Source organism: Sturnira hondurensis, unplaced genomic scaffold (assembly GCF_014824575.4).
Source record: "Sturnira hondurensis isolate 20B ecotype Veracruz unplaced genomic scaffold, ASM1482457v3 Scaffold0014615, whole genome shotgun sequence".
In the NCBI taxonomy this organism is placed as follows: domain Eukaryota; kingdom Metazoa; phylum Chordata; class Mammalia; order Chiroptera; family Phyllostomidae; genus Sturnira; species Sturnira hondurensis.
Genome location: NW_028087246.1, coordinates 645,653 through 669,111, shown reverse-complemented (window position 1 = coordinate 669,111; position 23,459 = coordinate 645,653). Strand labels below are relative to the sequence as shown.

The 23,459-nt window shown below is 55.9% G+C and overlaps 2 protein-coding genes across 2 annotated transcripts in view; one reads left to right on the top strand and one right to left on the bottom strand.

The window, feature by feature from the left end:
• The window catches only part of EFHD1 (EF-hand domain family member D1), a 38,729-nt gene that overhangs the window by 3,782 nt on the left and 11,488 nt on the right, over nt 1-23,459 (top strand). The window contains exon 2 of the mRNA XM_037063511.1: nt 18,258-18,405. Coding sequence (XP_036919406.1) covers nt 18,258-18,405 — 148 coding nt within the window. The remainder of the gene's footprint in view (nt 1-18,257; nt 18,406-23,459) is intronic.
• On the bottom strand, nt 10,937-13,213 carry LOC118999142 (AP2-associated protein kinase 1-like). Its single transcript, XM_037063510.1, has 2 exons — nt 11,782-13,213; nt 10,937-11,355 (listed from the first exon to the last, which is right to left on the bottom strand). The coding sequence occupies exons 1-2, from the start codon at nt 12,125-12,127 to the stop codon at nt 10,970-10,972; spliced, it is 732 nt and encodes a 243-aa protein (XP_036919405.1). The 5' UTR covers nt 12,128-13,213; the 3' UTR covers nt 10,937-10,969.

Genomic DNA, 23,459 nt, shown 5'->3' with positions numbered 1-23,459 from the left:
CGGAGCTGGCAGAGTGGTCAGGGTTAGGCAGGAAATTTCAGTTACCCCGGAGCTTATCCAGGGGCCTCTCTCAAAGGGGGAGGTAATGAGGGCAGCCACTGCAGGGCAGGACCCAAACGCAACGTCTCAAAGTGCAGCTGTGATGTGTTTGCAGCATTTTAAAAGCGTGCGTTTCAATTCCCCAAAGAGAGGGTGGGGAGAGGAAGGCTGGGCGGCGGGAAAGCTGACTTTTTATGAAGAATCCGAAGCGATGATGTCGTGCAGCCCTGCCAACACCCCACAGCCACGTCACCACTGAACCCCAGGAAGACGAGGTTGTCCTTGAGCTCTTCACTCCGGGTCTCTCCCCTCCTCCAGCCCCCTCCGGCTTCTTTTTCTCCCCTCTAGGCTGCTCTCTGAGGGTGGAAAAAAGGGGCTGAGAGATCTGCTAAAGACAGGGTGGAAGGGAGGTGCCCGCCGTTCTCACTAGTATCTCCTGAGTGAATTGACTTTAAAGATGGGAAAGGAGATGCAAGTGGAAGTTGAGTGCTTTTTCCTCCAGTCCACGGGGGTCGCCTTAGGTCTGAAATTCCCTCACCTACCTCACCTGCGCTCCATTTGCACACTGGGCTGTTCCGGACCTAGGGTGGGGCCAGTGGCCCTGGGGCCTGTCTGATTCCCTCGGGCACTCCAGCAGGACCCAGGCTGGCTCGGTCTCTGGCAGGAAGGTGGCGTGACTTGGAACTCTCTTCACCCAGTGGCAGCTCTGGTAGGTTTCTCTTTGCCAGCAGGCGTGGTGCCCACCCTGTGGGAGGAGCCCAGGAGGTTCGAAGAGCCTGGTGCTTTTTTTATAACAAAGATTTTATTTATTTACTTTTTTAGAGAGAGGGGAGGGAGGGGGAAAGAGAAGGAGAGAAACATTGATTGGTTGCTTCTCACAAGCCCAAAACGGGGGAACCTAGGCTGCAACCCGGGCATGTGCCCGGACTGGGAATCGAACCGTCGACCTTTCGGTTTGCAGGTTGGCACTCAGTCCACTGAGCCAGACCCACCAGAGTGAGCCTTTTATCTTTGCAGGAGTTTTCTCCCTCCTCATCTCTCTCTCTCTCTCTCTCTCTCTCTCTCTCTTTCTCAGAAGTCTCCTCCACCCTTCTTGTTACAGAGCCATCTCATTCTGTGAGAATCTGAATGATGGGAATCTGAAATCGAGTGAATTATTAAAGCCTTAAATTATGTTTAAAAACAAAGCCCTTTCCCCCTTCTTCCTTGAACAATTACTTAACAAGTGCCTGGTTTCAAGGCTGTGTGGGCTAGGGGACTCTAACTGCACTTATATTCTGGGGCTTGTGGTTCCCCCCAGCCCCCACCCCAGTCTAACTAGGAAAGAGAAATACTTTCTCCGTTGAACTTGGGAGGGTATGGTACACACGGGGCGTGGCCGAGCTGGTGGGTCTGTGAATACCTGCCGAATGCATCGGGTCTTGGGAGCTGGTGATTGCCAGGCCGGTCTGACTCCGGGAAGAGATGCTGAGGTTAGGAGCCCAGTGCACCCCCTAGGCTTTGCCAGCATGTGCTGGCTCTCTCGCCCTGTCTCATGCTTGTGCATGGTACATACCCTTGCACTTGTGCCTCTAGGCCTGCTGACATCCATGTGCTCTCACATACTCCCAGGTGCTTGGCCCATACATCTTGCAGTCCTCCTGGGAAAAGCTTCTGTAGCCTCTTTTTGCTGCTGTGTCCCCTGAGGGTTGATGGTGATCCGGGGCACTGCTGGTCCTAGACCCTAGGCGCTCCTCGGGAGGCCTTCGTACAGGGACATCCGAGTGTTGGAGCGTGGTCCATGCCATCCTGCAGGATGGAACCTGATCCGTGCTCAGTGACCTGCCAAGACATGGATCTGAGGCCCCTTAGTGACCTGGTGCCAAGGCTGCATGACCTTCTGTCACCCTCCCTAGTCCCTGTGTGCTCCCAAGGCCAGCGCCACCCACACTCCTTCGGTACTGTGATGATGACGATGATGAGCCTCTTTCTCACCTGCTGTCTATGAGCTACTTGTTCATTCATTCAGCTAAGCGTCTGTCAAGGACTGGGATTATATAGGTCGGTCCAAAGGAGTCTCTGCCCTTGAGAAACTCAACAGACCCTGAGTAGTGACTTGGATTTAGCATGATGCTGCTACTTGACAAGAGGGGAAGCAAGTCCTGGAAAATCCACCCAGCACCCTTGGACAAGGTGCCCATGCACCTTAGCAGACCCTGGGAGGATGCTGGGGGACTGGGACGTCAGGCTGCTGCGTTGGGCTGCATCTGTGGCAGCGGGTCCTGGTATTTCTGGACACAGCCGAAGAGCAGCCAGCCAGGACCAGGAGGGGATTCCGTCCCTCGGTGAATTGCTGGAGGAGGGGGGCTGAGGGCTTGAAGCGTGGTGGGGCCCGTTTGACCTCAGAGAGTGGAGGTTGGGGATGAGGGAGCTACAGTGTTGATTCAGTGGAGAGAAAAAAGAGCTTTCTCACAGTTGGAGCTGCTGAGACATGGAACGAATGACTTCTTGGAGTGAGACATTCGCAGCCGGGAAGGGGTGAAAGCCCGTCGGAGGCTGAGGGGTGGTTACGTGACCTTCAAGGTTCCTTCTGGGCCAGGCGTGGGCAAGTTTGGTCCGCCAAGGCCACATGGTAAGTGTGTTTGGCCTTGTGGGATCTCTGTTGCCACTACTCAGCTCTGCCACGGTGATGGAGCGGAGCCACAGACAGTTCCTAAATGAGCTGGCGTGGCTGTGTCCCCGTAACTCTTGTGGAGCGAGATGTGGCCGTGGGCTGTGGTTTGCCGCCATGTTCTGGGCAGTGAGTTCTGAGCCGTGCGCTTCCGTGGTAGTCTCGCTGCTGCCTCCCTCACTGGGGTTTCTCTCGCTGGGGCTGCCCTGCTGCCCTGTGGGGGAGAAGGGGCAGAAGCTGGGGCCCCTGGTGGGACGTTCTGCCCCCTCAGGAGGATTGCCTTGGTGTTACTTCCCCTGGGAGGTGGTCCAAGGTGTGTTTGAGCCGGGATAATTTGGCAGCCCAGAGGCCTTGGCCTTGGCCTTGGGTGTCTGCCTCCTGGAGTCCTGTGGTTAGAGCAGGGGTCCCTCCCTTAGAGGGAGTCTTTAGACCCTCTGAAATCACTTTCTCCAAGGGTTTGTGAACTGTTTCCCCAGAGTTGAGATCCATTGATTTGGAGAAAAGCAGGAAATTCTCACAGCTGAAAGAAAACAGGGTGTTTTTTTTTTCATTGTAAAAGTATGATGTGTCCTGTTTCCGTTTTCTGGTAAAATAGTAAAGATATTTTTATACGACTTCGAGATGGAAGCCTCGTGCTACTCCATTCCGTCAGGTCGCGGCAGCAGGTGAGGCGCCTGCGCGGTGCAGTCAGTGAGTGGGAGAACCCCGCCCTGAGCTCACTCGGGAGGAGAGAAATGCACCATCTCACATTGCAGGGAACCCGGAGGACAGGGAGGGCCCTGGGCGTGTTGGCTGCCTGGGTTGAGGGCTCAGGTCGGGTCCTCCCCTGCCACCTGCCACGCTCCCTGTTGGCTTCATCTGTGGGCTGGCAGCGAGGCGGCGAGGTTCTCCAAGTTGCCAAGGTTATCCAGTGGTGAAAACCAGGGGCAGGAAAGACCTGGGCTTCCTCTGAACAGTGAGGAAATCTTCCCCAGCTTTCTCCTAAGGCGGCCTCTGGCATCGCACAGCCAGCGCTAGCTCATGTGCCCACCCAGGCCAGCGACTGTCTAGAGGAAGGTGACGACCATGATGGGACCATGGTCGGGTCCCCTTGCCTGAGGGGCCGATACCTGGCCCAAACGGGAGTGCAGTTACTGAGGAAGGTGAGGGGCCCTTTGGGGGTCTTTCCTGAGAGTGCACTGTGGTTCTCTTCTGTCTGTCTGTGCTTTAGTGCACACAGGAGGGGCTTTTAGACAGAGCAGGGAGCAAGCCGCCCGTCCTGAGGCTCCTGGGTGCTGGATAGCGGAGGCCTTTTCTCTGGAGACTCGCCGCGTCCCTCTTCATCGGGCCCCTGCTGCAAATTCTCTCTGCCGGCGGCGCCTGTGGGTCCCAGGCTGCGTGCGTATTGGGGGGGTGGTGGTGTCTGTGTCTGCCGTTCCGGGCCTACTCTCAGCTGCCGCGGGCACATTCGCTGGTTACACCCCTCGCCCGCTGTGTCTCTGGAACATCTTTGCCATCGCTGTCCCTTCTCCCTAGCCTCTCTCCCCAAACCCCCTTCCCCCTTTTTTATCATCATGAGTCTCAGGCCTCTGAGTTTCTCCTTTTACAGAAGTACATATATTTTTAACCCTCACCTGAGGATGCGTTCATTGATTTGAGAGAGGAGAGGGTGTGTGTGCACGAGGGAGGGAAACATCAGTGGGAGAGAAACATTGATTGGTTGCTTCCTTCCCATACACACCCCGACTGGGGATCTAACCCACAACGTTTTGGTGTACAGGACGATGCTCCCACCTACTGAGCCACCTGGCCTGGGGGAGTTCCTTTCAGAAGCGGCTGCGGATGGGGAGAGGGTGAGCGTGTGGGGCTGCCATCTCTGGCTGGGGGGGTCACATGCCTTTGGTGGCCCTCCTGCCTTTCAGGGACCGCCTGGGGTTCTGTTGCTAGGGCCCCTCTCTCAGCACCAAAGCCTTTGAACAGGTTGTGGGTGGACGGGTGTGTGTGGGGGTGTCTGTGCCTGCTTTCATTTTCTCTCCGCGGCAGCCTGTCCACCCTGGGCTGGTTGGATAGAGGTGCGTTCTTTGACTTGGAGAGGAAGACTGTGTGGCCTGTGCCAGCAGCAGCCTCCTTGGCCAGTTCCCGGTTACAGGCCCTGGCGATCGGTGGGGGCGTCGGGACTCCTGCCGCACTGGGGTCTGATTCCGAAGGGGTGATGCCCCCATCTGGTGGGGGGTGTAGCTGCCTGGTCTCCTGGGATGCAAGGCTGCTGGTGGGTCGACAATAGCCCTTTAGCCCTCTGCCCGCTTGGCTCAGCTCTGTGGGAAACAGGAGGCGTGCTTCGGGGCTTACAAATTGCCCCAGGCCCAGGGCTGACCCCTGATCCCTCCCGAGTCTGCCCCACCCACGCTCCCGCCACTCGACCTCACTGCCCCACAGTGGCCAACTTTGCTGAGCACCGGGCTCCCCAGAAGCAGCTAACAGCCACTGCTTACAGAGCACCTACTGTGTGCAGGCACTGTTCTTAGCGTTTACACATCAGAATTGCTATGAGGTGGGTGCTATGAGGCAATGATATCACCGTCCCCCCATGTTACCGATGAGGAAACTGAGGCACAGAGTTGCTGGGTAACTTGCAGACAGTCACCTGGTGTAGTTGGCATGGTTTGGACCCGGGTGGCCTGCGCTCTTCTCCCCTGTGCCGAGGAGCTTCTCTCGACCTCATCCCACCACCCAGCTTGTTGGGCTCCGGATCTCAGCCATCGTGACACCCTTCCTGCCCCTCGGCCACGCGTGGCATAGCCGCGGCAGGCCACCTGACCTCCGGCCTCACTGGGTACCCCACCCCAGGCCTGGGCAGCTGTCTCCTGAACTGCCAGCCTCCATCCGTCCTGCATGTCGGGACTGCTGCCAGAGCCCAGATCTTGTTACGCTGCTTTCCTCTCCAGAAGCCTCTGTGGGTTGGGGACAACACACAGCACTTGGTGGCTCCTGATATGTTGCCCGTGGGACAAAGGCCAGCCTCCTCGTGGTGACCCTTAAGGCCAGCCCGAGCTGGCTATGGCATTCCTCTCTCTCGCTGGTTCCCCCAGCCAGCCCCCACCCGCCTCCCTCCTGTGCCCTGCATTGTCTGGTCCATTACACTGAGTTATTGTATCTGCCCATTATTGCCAGTTTTGTGTGGCTCCCTGCCTCCCCCACTGCAGTGTTGGCCCTGGGAAGGCAGGGGCAGTTCTTTATGGCTGTGTGGCCAACTTTTTCCTCTGGTCCCCCTTCACCCCAAGGCCATGGTGGACAGGGGTCCCTTGACCTCTGTAGAGGGTCTAAGCCTCTGGAGCTGCACAGGGTGCCCTGGTCAGTGCCCCGGGGGAGCCCGCAGCTCGCAGGGCTGTCAGAGCCCTGGAAGGGGTGGCATAGTTCCTCTGAGCAGTGTCACTGACCACATGCCACCAGGGCACACGCCTGTAAGTGAGATGTGGAAAAAGGTAAGTGACCACCTTCTCAGGTTGTCCCCAAGATCGCGTGACTACTTGGTGTGCAGTCCCAGCCTTAATTAGGTCACTGCAGGTCCAGCCCCACGTTCTGTCCCCTGAGTGAGCTGCAGGTCCCTTGGCACCCCCAGCAAGCAGGGCCACTGGACTTAAGGTGGTACCAGCTGGAGCAGGGGCACAGGAGAGGACTGGCTGGCAGGGAAGTGGGGGGTGGAGAGCCAGACTCTGCAGGCCAGAGGGGCAGCCCTGGTGCTTTTCCTTCCCTTTCGGAGGGATGCCTTCGTCCTCCATTGTCCACTCCAGCTGGACCTGTGGCCCTGGCCTCCCCCAACACCTGTGCCTCCCCGTGTCCACTTCCCTCCCAGACTCCTCCTGGTCTTGAGGGTCAAGGAGTGGGGAGGGGTTGGGGTCAGGCCCTGCCGCAGGCTGGGGGTGTTTCGGGGGTGCCCAGGACTCACAGAGCTTCTGGGAATGCCCAGAGCTGTGTTTCCAGGGCCCCCTCTGCCTGGTGTTGTGGCCCTCCAGTACTTTAGTGGGGAGAGTTAGGAGCTAAGGAGAGTTAGCACATGCAGAGCAAAGAATCGACTCTTGCGCATTTTCCCAACCCGGATCAGAAGGGCCCTCCCCACCACCCTCATCGGTAACTGCTCAGGGAGGCTTCCCTGGCCCCCGCGTCTTGCCCTCACAACCTCAGCCCTTTCTCCTCGACCTCCTTCCTGGATGGATTGCCTGGAACTCAAAATCCCCCGATCCACTCACTCCCTTTCCCTGTTCCCAAAGTGAGTCCCCAGCTACCTGTACCTGCCCAAACCCAGCAAGAGTGCCTTGAGTTCCAAAGGACCAAAGGGGAACCCCAGGATTAGGGTCTCTCTCTTTCTCTTTGGAGATTTTTAATTTATTTTTAGAGGAGAAGGGAGAGAAAAAGAGTGGGAAAAAAATACCAATGTGTGGAACATTGATCAGTTGACTCTCACACATCCCCAACTGGGGACCTGGCCCACAACCCAGGCATGTGCCCTGACTGGGAATCGAACCAGCGACCCTTTGGTTTGCAGGTTGGCGCTCAATCCACTGAGCCACACCAACCAGGGCTGGTGTGCTCATGCTCTCTCTCATGTTTATTGACGTTAGAACAAGAGGAAAAGGGGGAGAGAAAGAGAGAGAAACAGTGATTCGAGAGAAAAACATTGATTAGCTGCCCCTAAATGTGCCATGACTGAGGATCGAACCTGCCACCTAGGTATGTGTCTCGATGGGGAAACGAACCTGAAACCTTCTGGAGCATGGAAGGATGCTCCAGTCAACTGAGCCAAACTGGCCAGGGCTAGGGTCTTTCTCTTAATGAGATTGATATCAACCCAAACTAAATGTGAGCCCTCATTGATAAGCTGAGAGTTTATCTGCCTCTAATTTTGGCAAAAACTGGACAGAGGAGGAATTGGGAGCCTAGAGAGTTCGAGTAACTCACCCGAGGACACAGTACATGATGTCAGCAGGGCTTTGAACCAGGGGAGTCTGCCCCAGCAGCCCACCCCCAGCCACTGCCATCTCCCACCTTCCTCAGGGGGGCTCATTTGGCCCCAGCAGAACAAATGGTTACTGTTATGTTTGCGCTGCTGAGTCAGAAGCTTTCCAAGGCTCATCCCTGCCCACGCCATTGCTGGTGATCAGAGGGTTCTGGGTATTTGTGCCTTCAGTGTGGCTGAAACCCTTTGCACCGCTGACCTGTTATCGTGATGTCACTGGCGTGTTCCTCTGGCGATGGCCACGGGGACTGGTCTGCTGTGGTTCCACTCTGGGTTGCTGGCATCAGCAGGAGGGTTTGCATGGCGCTAAGCCTCCTTCATTGGAGTCTTCCCGCATCCAGTTGGAGAGCATGAGGTGGGGGTGGGGAAGCTCAGCTCAGTCCCGTGTGCCCACCCCTGGCCATCTCTCCCAAATCCACATGGCAGCCCCCGGCCAGGGCACTCCCAGACGTGCATTTGGGGCAAAGCAGATTCCCCTCGTTGTGCTGACGCCTGGGCAGCTGCCCCCTGGCTCTGCCTCCTCTGTTGTCTCCTGAGGCGCTGAACACACAGTGGGTGTTCCATGGGGGCCCCTCAGCTGTGCTCCCACTTTTCTTTATGAACTCAGACCTCGTGTGTGATGTGTGGAACTACAGGGCCTGTGGTTGAGGGTTGGGGTGGGACCCAAACTCCCCTGGTCTCCTGCAGCCTGCCAAGAGGTTGGCCTTTTACCAGAAAAGGAAGGAACTGGCCGGAAGTGAGCCCCCACGGCACTGGCTGCTGCAGAACAGGTGAAGCTGGTGTTCACCTGCGCCCGGGGCAAGCCCCACCTCACCATTGCCCCCTGAGTCCCTCTGTGGCTAGGACTGTGCCCGCTCTCCACCTGGGCCCCTGCCTTAATCTGTTCACCCACCACCGCCCAGAAAAATCCATCCTGCACGCTGCGCTGAGTGGTCTTTCCGAAACAGCTATCTGATTTACATCGCTGCCCCGGACTCTTTGGGGGTCGCCCCCTGTTGCTTTTAGGCAGACACCACTCTTCCAGAATGCTTTGTGGGAGCAGGCTCCTGACCTTTTCTGGGACATCCGGCCGCTCTGGACCGGCCTGGCCATGGGGCTCCCGCTCAGCACGTTCGCTCCTCTGTCCCAGACGCCTCCTTCCACTCTGGCTCTGCCCAAGTTCCGGCCTTATCACAGCTCAACGGTCTCTTTGTACCCCTGCCTCCCCGCTGGGACTGGCCTTTGTGCTTCCCTTCTGCTCCCAAGAGGAGAGGTGGTACGGGTAGCTGGGAGCCAGGTGGTGGGTGAGAGAGTGAGTGGAGCTCGTTCCAGCAGCCTGATTGGAAATCAAAGACTCTGGGCTCAGGCTTTTGTACTTCACTCCGCAGAGTCCCCCAGCCCAGCCCTCCCTCGGAGCCTCACTGCGCACTGCGTGCTCTCACTTCGCCTGCAGGGGTGACACACTTGGAGACCTGGATTCCCAGCCTGCAGCAGACAGGGAGGGCTGAAGGAGGGGAGGAGCAGCAGGTGACTTGACAGCTGGGGAGGGTCCGCACCAAGGCGTGGAAACTGGAACCTCAGAGAATGGGCAGCCAGCGGGGTCTGAAGGAGGAAGGGCATTCCTGTGCCCTTGGGGAGTCCCGAGGCTCATGTAGATAGGCCCCGTTAGGGACACTCACGGGAAGAAGGGGGAGGATCCCAGAAAAGGCCGTCTGCTCTGGGGTAGCCTGGCACAGTGCCTTCCTTCTGCTTGGAAGAGCCTGGGCACCGCAGAGGACCTTATACGAATGCAGCTCTGATCCATCAGGTGTGGGGCAGGGCCTGGGAGGCTGCATTTCTAACCATCTCTGGCTGGGCTGGTCCAGGGACCACACTCTGAATGGCCAGCCCCTGCCTGTTTGAAATGCATGACTCCCTTGCAAGGCCTTTCTAAAGAAAAGCAGGGTATCCCGGTGCCCCAGTGGGGTCTGAGGTGGGGGCAGTCCCCCCAACACTGAGGCATTTTTTTGGGGCACTGCTGTCCTCCTGAGAGGCCCTGCTCTGAGGGATGCCTGGAGAGTTTCTGATGGCCAAGCCACAGGCAGACAAAGGCTGGCAGCTACTTTTTTCCTTTAAGGCAAGATTATTCTGGTGCAGTGAAAACCAAGAAAACCCAGGGGCTCGGCCCACTGGAAGCCGAGAGGGAAGTGGTTCGTGGGAAGAGGAGGGGACAGCTCCGGGCATACCCTGGAGACCGGCCCTTGCCCCCTCGCTAGTGGGCCTTCGGGGGGGGGGGCGGGGAGGAGTAGGCGCCAGCGGGGCCCCTGTGGCCAGAGCTTTCCCACATCATGGTACCCACAGCCTGTCCCCGTTCACCCCACCCCACCAGCCAGTGCTGGCCCCAACCCATAGGAGTGAGCCCTCTGAAGCAGACCTGCCCTGCTCACACTGGCCGGGCTGGGCTTATGGAGATTCAGCACCAGCCGCCACAGCAAGCTGTGGATGTGGGCTCCCTCCAGCATGCCGAGGCCGTGGAACCCAAGGCCCAGCTGTGTGTGGGCAGCTGTTCAGAGCAGGAGCCCTGGAAGCTGTCTGCGTCCTGTTCATGGCTTTTAGAAACAACCCCCCTCTGCTCCTTGGCTTCGGGCTCCCCGGGTGCAGGACGGTGCAGGTGTGCTGTCTCCGGTGGCAGCTCTCCCACCTTGCAGGCGAGGCTGGCCTCTGAGTGCCTCCAGCCCAGGCCTCTCCCCAGTGAGTGGCAGGGCTGGGCTCAAACCCTGGCCTGTGTCTGCAGGGACATCTCCAGGGGTCCAATGGGGATTTAAGTCTCCCTGACAAGTTCTAGGGAGTACGAATATGACAGGGTCCGAGGACATTTTAAAGCAAAAACATGAGAAAAGATCACCAACCCAGAGGAGGACTGGAGGGAAGCGGCAGGAGACAAACAAAGGCAGGGCAGCGGGGGGTCTTGGGATTGCACCTAGTTTTTCCTTAATATCCTGGGTTGTCTTAATGTGAGAAATCTGGGTTTAATTTAAATTCTCGGAAAGAAGGCGCTGAGATGTTCGTAGTGGGCAGGCAAGGGCTTAAGGTAACTCCAGTATGCCTGCGGGCAGTTGAAAGATGTAAACTACAGGGAGGAAAAGAACATACAGGGTCTGGCAAATAACACCCCTTTTTATTGCAGAATCTTTTATTACAAAGACATAAGCATGTAATTCTGTAACATACCAATATCACACTCAAGCACACCATGTGACGTTTTAGGTGAAATGTTCACATTAAAACTATAGATTATTATACACATACTATTACCCTACGGACCACACTCAAGCAGGCCTCCCTTCTGCTGGACCCTGTAGTTTGACATGGGGTTGGGGGGGTTGGTGTGAATGCAGGTTGAGGCCAGGCTTGCAGAGAGAGAGTGAGCCCCAGACAGGCCGAGGACCGGGACCCTGTGGGGCCTCACTGGGCGGGCCCCCTCCCTCTCCAGGCCTTCCAGGCTCCCCTGGGACCCGGTGGCACATCCCAGCGCTGGGAAGTGCCATCTGTCTCCAGGGGGAGATGCCTGGCAGGTGGCCCTGCCAGCTGGGCAGTGCAGGTGGGCGTGACCTGGGCAGGGTCTTCTGGGTGCTGGTCCTTTTTCTCGGGGCTGGGTTCCAAGTTGCAGGGAAGGTGACAGCGTTTCCTTGGGGGCAGACAGCAGAAGGGTTTTCTGGAAGAAAGACAACATATCTGATGGCGTGCGCCTTTCCCACGGGGGCCCAGAAGTTTGGAATAAGATCTGTGGGTTACAGATGGCCCCTTGTCTAAAGGGGCTTCTGTCTGCAGTTGCTTGGGGAGAGGGGCTCTGAGCGTCTTGAGGAAGATGATCATTTACCCCCCTGGGCCAGCTCCTGGCACCTCTGCTGCGGTGGGGGGTGGGGGGGGGGCTGCAGCCACGCCCATGATGGGATGTGGTCCTGACGTAGGAAGTCTTACAACCTTCAGAAAGGCCTTTACCTTTTTGACCCCTGACTCCCCAGCAAACTTCTCTCTGCCTTAGCTTTGGCTAACTTGTCTCCATCTTGGTTAACTGTCCCTGGGGCAGAGGGGGTGGGGGTGGCAACCGGGCAGCGAATCTTCCTTCCCCAGAACCTACCTCTGGGGGCCGTGTCTCCCAGCTCCAGGGTCGGGCTGCAGTCTCGGGCCTCCTGATGGAGCCTCTCCTCGTTCACCTCACTCCTCCTCAGGACCTTGGGCTGGCTGACCTCGATGGGGCTGGCTGACCTCGATGCGCCTGGTTTCTTCGTCAGCCAAATGGTGCTATATCCCTCAGAGGAGTGTTGGGGGTTTAAATCAGTTACAGTTGGTGTGAAGAGCTTGGCTGGTGAGACTTTGTCCAAATGTTTGCAAGATGGCAGCGCCAGTATCATCTTGGCCACAAATGAGTGACTTGGCACGTTTGGGCGGTCCAACGTGGGATGCTTTAAGACCAAAATCAGCATCTTTCACGTTCAGGACTGAGCGGCATGGGTCCCAGTGCGTCTGCCGAAGGCCCCAGAGATGAATTGTAGAAGGTGTAAATCTCACAGAGATAGCAGTGTTCTGTCCATTGGCGCGTCCAGGATGCCCCGGCCCCCTCTGCGTTGAGGGGCACGTGGTGTAAACCCAGTCAGTGACCGTTCTTGCGTCCCCTGCACCCGTGGAAAGCCACGCTCCTGCTCGGGAGTTCCCAGGTTCGTCCTGGCCCACGGGAGCTGGCTTTGTTGCCTGCCTCGGCGGTTCCGTGTGTCCAGTGGGGTGAGTAACCACCACGTCACAGCACTGTGGAGCTAAGGGAGGTGAGTCAGCACAGGGCCGGGCCCTCAGTCGGCTCTCAGTGAAACGGTGAATGCAGACAGCTGTCACCAGTTCTTCACAGGGCTTGTCAGGCTGAAGGGGACTGTATAGGAGGCTGGGCTGTGAACTGCAGAGCAGGCCGGTTTGGGGTACAGGGCGCTGCGAACCCCGCTGTGCGCACCTCACACGTCTGTCGTCCCGATGCTTTCAGAAGAGCAGAGCGAGCAGTGAGGGGCCAGCGGGGAGGTTTTCCTGCCTCTTACAGATGCTGGCCCTGAAGGAAGAAGGGACTACAGACAAACCCCCATAGACGGTTTGAATTCTCAGTCCCAGCTCCACGGGGAGGGGTGCAGATGCCACCGATGTGGCCGCTCTATAGTCCTGCCAGGACTTACAGAGATGGCACTTGGCCCGTGCTTCCCGCAGGGGCACGAGAAAGCTGCCTCTGCTGAGTCCCTGGGAGGGAAGCGGTGGCTGGCTCATGACCCCTTTCGTCCCTGTCTTTCTTGGCCTCGGAGATGTCCCCTCTTTGTGTGCACACCGTCTATTCCTGTGCCAAGCTGGTGGCTCCCAGCAGGACACCCACGGGGCTGCCCCAGCTGCAGCTTTGGCCCCTTTCTCTGTCTGGGATCTGCCCTCCGGGTGGTAGCTTCTGCATCCAGGCGGGAAGCAGGGGTCCAGCCAAACTTTCCCGCCCAGTTAAAGAAATTGCATTTCCTTTAACCCGTTCCCAGGCTTGGCCGAGGCCCTTTCTGACATAGGCCTGGAGAATGTTACAGGCTTGAGGGCCTGAAGGAAACGTTTCCTAAACCCGGCTCCCCTCAATCAGAAACCCAGATGAAAAATACAAGAAGTAACGTCTCCAAGCCCCTCCCCACACGTGGCCTCTGTTCCACAGCCCCTTTGTGCTGGGGCGGCCTTGTCCCTGCAGGTGAGGTGACGGGAACCCTGGTCCCCCCCTACCCACCCCTGCCCCCACGAGGACAGATTCCTGCCTTGTTCCCCGACCTTTCTTATCTCCACCCTCGCCCCAATTTACCTTCTCTTCCTGGGCCCTGCCCAGTCTTTTCATCTAAGCTCTGTGGCTGCTCCCTTCCTGCCTTCTCTTTCCTTCCTTTCTTTTCTGCATTCAGACCATAGCCCTCTTGGCGCCTGTGCCACGCGTGTCCCCCCCCACCCCCGCCCCCACCTTGAACGCACCATCCTTCATCGCTCAGTCCCCTCCTTGGCACAGGTTGCCCGGCCGGGCACTGTGCACTGAGCAGTGCGTGGCGGACGTTTCATCCCAATTTCCACACGGAGGCAGCTGTCGTGGTCGCCTAACCAGCCGCCTTTCTGCAATGGCCCTGGGACGTGTTTCCCCAAGTGTTCTCCGTGGAGCACCGGGTTGCCAGGCGCCCCTCCTCGGGTGGAAATTCCCCAGACGCGCAGAACTGTGTTGTCAGGCAAGTCTGTGTGCTGTTTCTCTCCAGTGTATCTCAGACACATGACCGCATGGAAGGCTCTGGAAAGTTCCACACCAAAGAAGCCTGTTTACCTTGACTGAGACCGACTCCCTGTAACAGAGACTGTCCCTGCGGCCTATTTGTAAGAGCTCTCCTTTCTCAGGTCTCCTTCTAGTTGCCTGTTTTTGCCAGAAGCTCTTCCTTGTGGTGGCTAGAGCCGTCCTGTGCCGGCCACGACCAGCCCCCGCGCTGGCCAGCCTCCGGGAGGGCTCCCGGGAAGTGGAAGCGCATAGTGTAAGCTGGAGACAGCTCCCTGCTTCCCGGGGCAGATACTCCTGCTTCCTTCTACTGTAATCCTGGCAGGGGCCTGAGAGGCCGTTCACCTTCCTGGATGCTCCCCACGGACCAGGCCCATGTCCCCCGTGTGTGGGGTCAGCCTGGAGGGGAACAGACTGTCGGGGGTGTGGACTGGGAGCCCCCTTTGTCCAGGATTCGGAACTTTTTGTCCTTGCCATCACGATTTCCCCTGAGGGTCTTCGGGCCGCCCCCACACCCCCTGCAGTCCTGCGAATCCCCACACACCCTCATACGGGTCCCCAGCCTCTGGCCCTCCAACCTGCAGTGGAGAAGCGGGTTCGGGGGACCTAGTTTCGGGACCTTGCCTTTCTTAAAAGACGGTGATAAGGTCTACATTTTACTGTCTTACCCACTTTGAAGTGAGTGTCCAGTTCGCCGGCATTAGGTGCGTTCACGTCACAGAGCAGCCATCGCCACCTCCGTCTCCAGGGCTCTTTCATCCTGCAAAACTGGGACTCAGATAATAGTCAGGCCGAAATAACAACGCCCCCTCCTCCCTGCCCGCTCCCCACCCCGTTCCACTCTGTCTCTGTGAGTGCGACTCTTCGGGCACCTCGGGTAAGTGGAATCCCACAGTATCTGTCCGTGTGCCAGAGTTTTCTCTCTTCCTAAAGCCGAATCACGTCCCACTGCGCACACACACCACATTCTGTTTATCTGCTCACCCATCGGTGAGCCCTTGGGTTGCTTTCACTCCGGACTGTTGTGAAGGAAGCCGCCGTGAACACACTCGAGGCCCTGCTTTCAGTCCTTTCGGGATTATTCCCAGAGGTGGGGTTGCTGGATAACACGGTGATCCCGTGTTCGGGCCCACGCACGTGTTCTTCCCTGTTCTCTTTCACCCCTGGACGTCGCCAGCTTGCTGAGACCTTGGGGGCCTGGCTTCTGCCCCAAGTTTGTGTCACCAGAGAGCTGGGCCCCCCCCCCCCAGGTTGACCTACAGCTACCAGCCAGTCCACCCAATTATACAGGCATCTACACCTGCTTCTCTTCCCCTCCGAAGCCTTACACGGGCCTGGCTCACCCTGGCAGACACAACAGGTCAGCCATGGCTTTCTGCTGGACCAGCTGGAAAACCTTGTTTCCAAAGCAAATGAGCGTATGACCCAGCGGTTCCCCTCCTGGGCGCACACCCAGGGGAAACGAAAACGCATGTCCGCACAGACACGTGTGCGTGGGGGTTACAGCAGCGTCGTTCGTAACAACCAAAGGGGAAAACTACTCAAATGTTTACCGACGGGTGAGTGGGGAAAGAAAACAGCGTGTTTATACAACAGGGCACTTTGGGGCAATAAATAAAAAGGAATAAAGTACTGGTTGATACATGGGTGAGCCTTGAAAACAGTGTGCTAAGTGAAAGGAGCCAGACACCAAAGGCCACGTGTGGTTTGATTCCATTTACGTGGAATGTCCAGAAGAGGCAAACACCAAGGAACAGAAAACAAACCAGCAGTTGCTAGGAGGCGGAGTCAGGGAGAGGAGAGTGGGGAATAAGCGTACAGATTTCTTTCTGGGGTGGTGAAAATGTTCTGGAATTAAACAGTGATGGTGGCTGCACAACCTTGTGAATATGCTAAAAACCACTGAAACTGTGGAAATTAAAAGAGTGAATTTTATGCTATGCATGTTATATCTCCAAAAAGCTGATATTTTAAAAAGAAGTAAAGGCCAAGTAAATATGGCCCGTCCCTGAATTACTTTTAGTGAACCCTTGGCGTCCTTGCCTCCTCCTTTACGTGCTCACAAACCATCCTCGGTAGCACTGGGTTGGGACTGGTCCCTCTGTGGTTCACCTGCCCTGCCCGCTTCCTGGAAACCCAGAGGCACCTTGCTCGTTTCCAGACCCGGAGCACCTGTGTTGTCCCTCTGAGTCCTCGGAGCTCGACCGCCGATCCAGGGGTCTCCGCATCCGCTAGCATCTTGCACTGTGCTTTTTCCCAGCGAGCAGGCCGTGCTAGTGAGAGCCACAGCAGCTGGGGTTGGAAAATGCCCTGCAGTGGGAGGGTGACGTCACCGGGGGCCGGAGGCGGGCAGACTGTGGGTGCTGTTGGAGGGCTGGGGAGGACGGGGCAGCTCCCCGAGCTCTGGTGTACAGTAAGACCACTGTGGAGAGTCAGGGCTGTGTGGGTTGTGTGTTCTGGGTTGGGGCGTGGCATTGGTTGGCCATGCTGGCTGGAACAGAGCACATTGGGAAGAACGGGCCTCATCTCCAGGCCAGCCACGTGAGCCTCCCAGTACCACCAGCCCACAGAGACAGATTCCTGGTGCCTGCAGGCTGTATCTCCCCGTGGGCGGTGGTATGGCTCCCAACAGTGGTGGACATTTATTGCCAGGTCGGGGGAAGGGTGAGCTAGATAGTGAAGAAACTGGACGTGATTACTTACTTGTTTAAGCAATAAAATATGTGTAGAATTGACCATCTTAATTATGAGCTGCACCCTCACATTGTTGTGCAACCATCACAGCCACCCGTCTCCTGAACCCTTTTTTTCTCCCAGACCGAAGCTCCAGCTCATGGACCAGTAACTCCTCCCCCGCCCCCACTCCCTGGTAACCGCCATTCTACTTCCTGTCTCTGAATGCTAGATGCCTCTGTAAATGGAATGGTGCAGGGTTCGTATTCGTGCCTGCCTTATTTTAACCTTAACATAATATTGTCAGGGCTCATCCATATCATAGCATGTATCAGAATTTCACTCCCTTTCATTGCAAATAACCTTCTATCGTAGAAATATGCCACTTCCCATTGTATGGATATATCACATTCTGCTTCTCTGTTCATTCATCGGTGGACACGTAGGTTGTTTTCACTGTTTGGCGATTATGAATGGATTTGTTTTTTAAAAGTGAGGGGTTCGTACCTGAGCAACAAGGGAACTCTGGGTAGTAGGAAGTCACACGGACTGGAAGGAGGCCACAGAATCTGTGAGAAGACGCTGCAATGGCGCAAGTGTGTGCAGAAGGGGATGGAGTGGTCAGGAGAAAGCAGAGGACAGAAGGCTAAAGAAGGTCCTATTGGGCCACGACTAGTGTGGCTTAGTGGGTTGGGGGGGTCATCCGCAAACCGAAACATCGCCAGTTCGATTTTCCATCAGGGCACATGCCTGGGGTGCAGGGCCAGGTCCCTAGTTGGGGCATGCGAGAGGGATCCGATTGATGTTTCTCTCCCTCTCTTTATCTCCCCCTTTCCCTCTCTCTAGAAGGAAAGGAAAAAAGAAAAGAAAGAAAAAGAGAAATGAAAGAAAAAGAAAGAAAGACCTACTGTGCTGACCCAGACATTTAGGAGTGTAGGGCAGGGCTGGACCCCCACATGGGGTGGCTGGGGGCAGAGGGGCAGCCAGCAAAGGTGTGGCTCTGTGGTTAAAACTTGGCCAAGAGGGCAGAGCCTCTCCGCTGTCACTCACACAGAAGTGACCACTCAGCCCCAGAGACTGGACGGGTGAGCCAGAAGGCAAAGCGTAGGACCAGAGTGCAAGGGCCAGGCCTGAGTCAGAGCCTCAAGGGTGCAGGGGCAGGAAGCAGGAGCGGGAGACGGGGGGACAGGGACTGGAGGAGGGGTCAGTGGGATGGGGGCAAGGGGCCACTAGGAGAGGCTCTCGTTGCTCTGTGTAAAGACAGTGGGCGTGTGGGGCGTGTCCCTGCAGCTCCTCTGGGTCCAGCATCGGGAGGATCAGTTGATGTTTATTGACGGAAATGGGGGGGAGGTAAACAGGAATATTTCTCATCCTCAAGAAACTATGGCCCAGTTGTGGAGTTGAGACGTGAAAACAAACACACAGTACAAGACCCTCTAGGAATCACAGCATGCAGAGCCCGAAGGTGTTTTGAGGAGAGGGGGCGGGTCCCTTCTGATGCGGCGGTCAGGATGCTGCAAAGCAGGAGGTATTTGAGTCGTTTTTCAATAAATGAGACTAAGGACTCACTGTGTGGGGGAGTGACGAGTGTTCCCTTGCCCTGGCCGTCCCTCATTGATGTCCTTCCTTTGACTCTGCAGGTACGACTCCGGCCGGGATGGCTTCATTGACCTGATGGAGCTGAAGCTGATGATGGAGAAGCTGGGGGCCCCCCAGACCCACCTGGGCCTGAAGAAGATGATCAAGGAGGTGGACGAGGACTTCGACGGCAAGCTCAGCTTCCGTGAGGTATGTGTATCCTGACATCCCGAGCTTGGGGGGGGAGTGTCCCCGAGAGGACCCTCAAATTTATAGTCCCCTGGAGTACGAATGGCTTTGGCCTCTCTAGAGCACTGTTTGGATATTTAACCTACAGTTCTGTCTTTCTAAATAATATAAGGGGCTGGTGAGCCTCAGCTCTGCCGGGGGAGAAGCCCAGAAAGTAGACCGAAAGCCAGTGTGGGTCGGACGACCCCATTTAGGTAAAGCCGTGTACATACTGAGAAATCTGGAAGGATGGTCCCTGAAGTATTCATAGTAGATATTTGTGGGTGCAAAGTTTTGGTGGTTTTATAATTTTATACTTTTTATATATGCAAATGTTTTCATTTTTATAGTAAGCATTTAAAAATAGTAAAAAAAAAACCAAAACCTCGAACAATTAAACACAGGGTCTTACCCTGTGCCTGTGGACCCCTCCTCCCAAGCAGTCCAAAAATGGGCCTTTTGACCCTTGAACCCTGAAACCACAGGCAGAATTTTTTAAGTACAGATATATCCCTGAATCTCAGCAGGCCCATAGATTGACACTTTTTCAGCCCATGGGATCCCCTGTGGGCAATGAGACTGTTTCTGTTTTGGGAGAAAAGTCTCAAGGCCAGGTGGTTTCTTCCGTGGTGAAGATGGAGCCCCAGAGGAAAGGGAATGCCATGCCTCACGTGTCTGAGTCTATTGAACGGCCTCTAGATGCCTCAGAGTGGCTGGTGTTAGAATAACTTGGGGGCAACTTGAGGGCTGAAGGCGCGGGGCGTTAGCCCAGCTTCTGTGATCTGCTCTCAGCGCATCTAAGCTGGTCCCACAGGAGCGGAGGGTGGAGAGGACTGTCCTTCTTCTTGGTGTCTACCTTTGGCCATTCCAGAAACAGGGGAGTGCTGGCGTCCTGTTTTCTGAGGGCGAGACTTCAGCCAAGTCCTGTCTTCTGTCCAGGCTAGACAGGGCTTTGGGTGCTCTTCCCAGGGGTCTCTGCAGCCACGAGTCCCTGCCCCGCTGCAGAGAAACTGGCCTCGCCTCTCACTGCCCACAGATCCCCTCCAGACTCTCGTCTCTTCCTCTCCTGAACTGGCAGACGTGGAGACCATGGTCACAGAACACCTGTGTTGGGCGTGACCCTGGCGACTAGGATAATCTAGTCCAGGCTTCTCATTTCAGAGCTGGGGGCCAGAGGACCACAAAGGTCAGACTGTTCTGGAATCAGGCCTCAGCTCAGGGCTGGCTGGGCCTGGGTCACAGCCTCTGCGCCACACGGTCTCCTGTTGTCACTCACTGAGGTTGCCTCCCCAGCTGTCCCTCTGGCTCCCTCATTCATCATTTGGTTCCTACAGATCATGTGTACTTGGGCTCTTCCCAACCTGCAGGCCCCTGGGGTGTAGAAGGTAAAAGCTTTGGCCTTGGCAAAACTTTGGAGGCAGTGCTGGGGAAGGAGCATCTGTGGCAAAGCTGTGATCTCAGGAACAGAAATCGAGAGGGTGTTGAGAAGTCTGTGCAAGTCACCAGCTGAGCAAACACGGTCCCTCCCCTGCATTTGACCCAGGGGCCCCCCAAACGTGTTCCTCCTCAGAGCTCACGATGCTTTGTTGGCTTTTGGGAGCTGCCAGCTTGGCTGTTGCCCCCAGATGGTGGACAGCAGAGGCCCGGACAGCTCCAAGGGTTCTGTGCTGGGTCTTCAGCCCACCTGCCCTTTGCATTCAGAGCCCCGTGTGGTCCCACCTCCAGCGGTTGTACCCAGTGGAGTAGGTGCGTCCACCATCCCCACGCTGTGCTTGAGTAATGGAAGGGAGCTTGTGGTCAGACCTCAGGCTCACACAAGCTGCTGAATTTCAGCACGTTGTTTTCCTTCCGCGCCTCAGGTTTTCTGTCTTAAAATTTGGATGCTAACAGCTTTCCCTTGGGACTGCTGGGAGGACCAAATTCTCTTTCTGTGCCTGTGTCAGTTAGAACTCTTGGTTGTAGGTGATGGAAAGAAAATGCCCAGTAATGTCGACAAGAAAAATCAAGTAACCATTGGCTCACACACCTGGGAGATGAGGAAGAAGAAATGCTTTAGGCACAGAAAGCCAGGGTCTTTCTCTTGCCATGTCTTGACATCTTGGCTGTGCTTTTGCTCTGTGTCCCCCTCCTTCCACACATGGGGTTGTCACAAGGCCTGCCCGATGGCTGATAGCTGCTCCAGATCCAGTGCCCCAGGTTAGCTGCCCCAGGTTATCAACCCCAGCAAAGAGAGGGCCTCTTTATACCAGTCCCGGAGGAAGGCCTCTGATGGGCCTTACTAGGGATGCGCACCCACCTCCTGGACCAATCAGTGCATCCAGGGGACTGCGATTGGCTAAGTCCAGGTCATGTGCTGCAGGACACCATAGTCAACAGCCCCACCATCAACACATGGGATAGAGGCTCCCATGGAGACAAAATTGCTCACTTCTACAGTTCCTCTCTCACAACCTGGCACCTAGTAGGAGCTTCGTAAATGTTCCCTTTCTTTCTCCTTGGATGAATTCTACCAGGCAAGTCACACCCAAATAAAGCTTTTAGTACAGAAGGTAGGTCTCTATTCAGTACTATTCTGCTGCTTTCCCCCAGAATACAAGGAAATTGGGCTTTGTCCTAAACCATTTCTTTGCCCACTATGAAAAATAATGCACGCACACTAGCAGCATTTTAGAAGTCGGCATACGTGGGACCATGCAAAGTGATGATGCACCACAGTGTTTCACGGCCAGGAAACAGTTGTTGACAATGTAAAAAGTGCGGACAAAAGGAGATGACTCAGCTGTGTGTAAAACATGATTATTTGCACGTATGGTGTATGTGCGTGCACAGACAGGTAGAAGAAGTCGTGCAGATGGACCAGCGCTAACAGCTCCATCTCTGTAGCTCTAGTGACGAGGAACCCGATTGCAGGCACCCCCCACCTTGTTCGGACCACAGAACCTTCACCTCCTGCTCTCTTCTTCTTGAACCCCCTCTCTAGTTCCATCACATCTGTCTCAAAGCAGAACTGCTCGGCCAGCCATGCAGTGCTTTTGTGCAAAGGTTGGGTAATGGGCTGCCTGTCTTCCTGGGAACTGTGGGTTCGTTCCCTCCTTCCACCGAAGTCTCCCTGAGGTGTGTCCTGGCAGCTCTGGCTCTGCTGGGCTGGCCACCTGACCACGGCTGGACCCCTGGCAAGTCTAGGTCACTGGCTCGGCAGGTGGCTGTTCCTGGAAGAACAACTCAGTGTGGGGTGGCCATTGCTACCATGTGGACCAGATGAGAGCTGGAGAGGGAACATTGTGGCCAGTCGTGAGAGCATTTCCTCTCCCAAGGCCCGCCCTCTCCCAGGCGACTGTGCATTGACCTTGAGTTTGTTCGAAACATCCTTTTATATAATGACTACCTCCTTTTTGCTTAAGCCAAGTTTGTTTCTATTACTTATAATCTAAGGGCTCTAACTGATAATACATGGGACATGTTTGCATCTCTAGTTAAAGCCATGAAATGAAACATTTCCTAAATTTATCAGAAGCGTTTGACAGCTGGTTTCTGAAATTGCATTTAGCTTTGTCAGTTTTCGCTCTGTTTCTTTGTTTTCAGCTTCTCCTTCGCTCCCTGCTCTTTGCTCACAGTCATGGCTAGGACACGTTCTAATTCCCCACAATGCACCAGTCTTGGTGGGCTATAAATAGGAAGACACAGCTGGGCAGTTGGAGAATTATCATTCAGGGGTCGGTGATGGTAATAAAACTAAATGGGAATGGCTGGCATGCTTTGTGGAAGGCTGAACACTTTCAGGTTGAGCTGGACATTCTTCCTTTTTTAACTGGCTGGGGCGGCGGGCCCCGAAGTAGAAGTGGCAGGGCTCCCGCTGGTCACCTGCTGAGCTGGCAGAGTGAACGCAGGAGACCAGGCCTGCGTCTTCTCTGGGAAAAGTTCCACGAGGGACCCTTGAAGCCATTCTGTAAACACAGAGGAACATTGTCATCTCCACTATGGGTGTGACAGACGTGCCCCCCGCCCCCCCGACACACACAGTCACCTAGGTTGTTACTAGGCTGGGGCCATGGTCTCTCTTTCCCGGGCTGCCTGCCTCTGCTGGGCCCCCGGAATGGTGGGTGTGGAGAGGCGACCTGCTTTTGTGTTTGCCTTACAGAGAGCAACACGTGTGTGGGGGTGGGGGTGGGGTGGGGTGGGGGCGGCTTCTGTAACTAAATGCTGGAAAGACAGGCAGGGCACCGAGGGACGGCAGTTCACTCCGTCCCTGCTCTCGGCTCTCACGTTCGCGGCACCGAGTCTTCGCTCCTTCAGTCCCTTGTGACAGCCCGACTGCAGTCGTCCCCACGTGCCCCTTGGGGGTCCCACCTCCTTCAACAGCTCGTTTTCTTTTATGGTTCATAGCCAATATGTAGGTATTAAAAAATAGTTAAATATATTCCTTTTATACAAGGCAGGGCAAAAGCAGGAATACAGTTACTCATAGGAAAAGTAATACAGTCATTAATACAAGAGTAAACTGTTTCGTATACTCACAACTGAAAACCCACCTTTGGCCCACCCTGCACTTGAACTTGATTTTCAGACATAGAAAGTGAAACACTGAAGTGTCTTTGTGTCTAGCATTCGATGAAGCCAGTGGCACATATACCTTTCATAGAAGTATGCTTAATGTTTTCCGAGACTTCTTTGGAGCACTGTTCTGGCTCCGACAGTCTGCAGCGAGCGGAGTCTCTGCCGGCCCCTAGTGAGAGAGCGTGAAGCTGCAGGTGGACGAACGGGGCATTGCTGCCCAGCCCACCAGTGGCCTCCACAGGCGCAGGCCAAGGCTCCGCCTCCTTGAGCATCTTGCTTCAGCCCTTTCTTTGCACCCGGCAATGCCCACAGGGGAGTCGGAACCCCCAAACAAGAATTACAAAGAAAGCTTTATTAGCGAGGTTTTAGAGGGTTGGTTGGAGGCTCAGACTCGGACTTAATGAGGCCCACTTCCCTCCAGGGATTAAGAGTCTTGGTGATAAAAGCTTCCCCCAGTTGGAATGTGTAGAACTTGTCCAAGG

Coding starts and splice junctions, on each gene's coding strand:
- LOC118999142 (XM_037063510.1), bottom strand. CDS start 12,127: ATGCTGATTTTGGTCTTAAAGCATCCCACGTTGGACCGCCCAAACGTG. Junction 11,356..11,781: donor GGGAGACACGGCCCCCAGAG/GTAGGTTCTGGG, acceptor TCTTTCTTCCAG/AAAACCCTTCTGCTGTCTGC.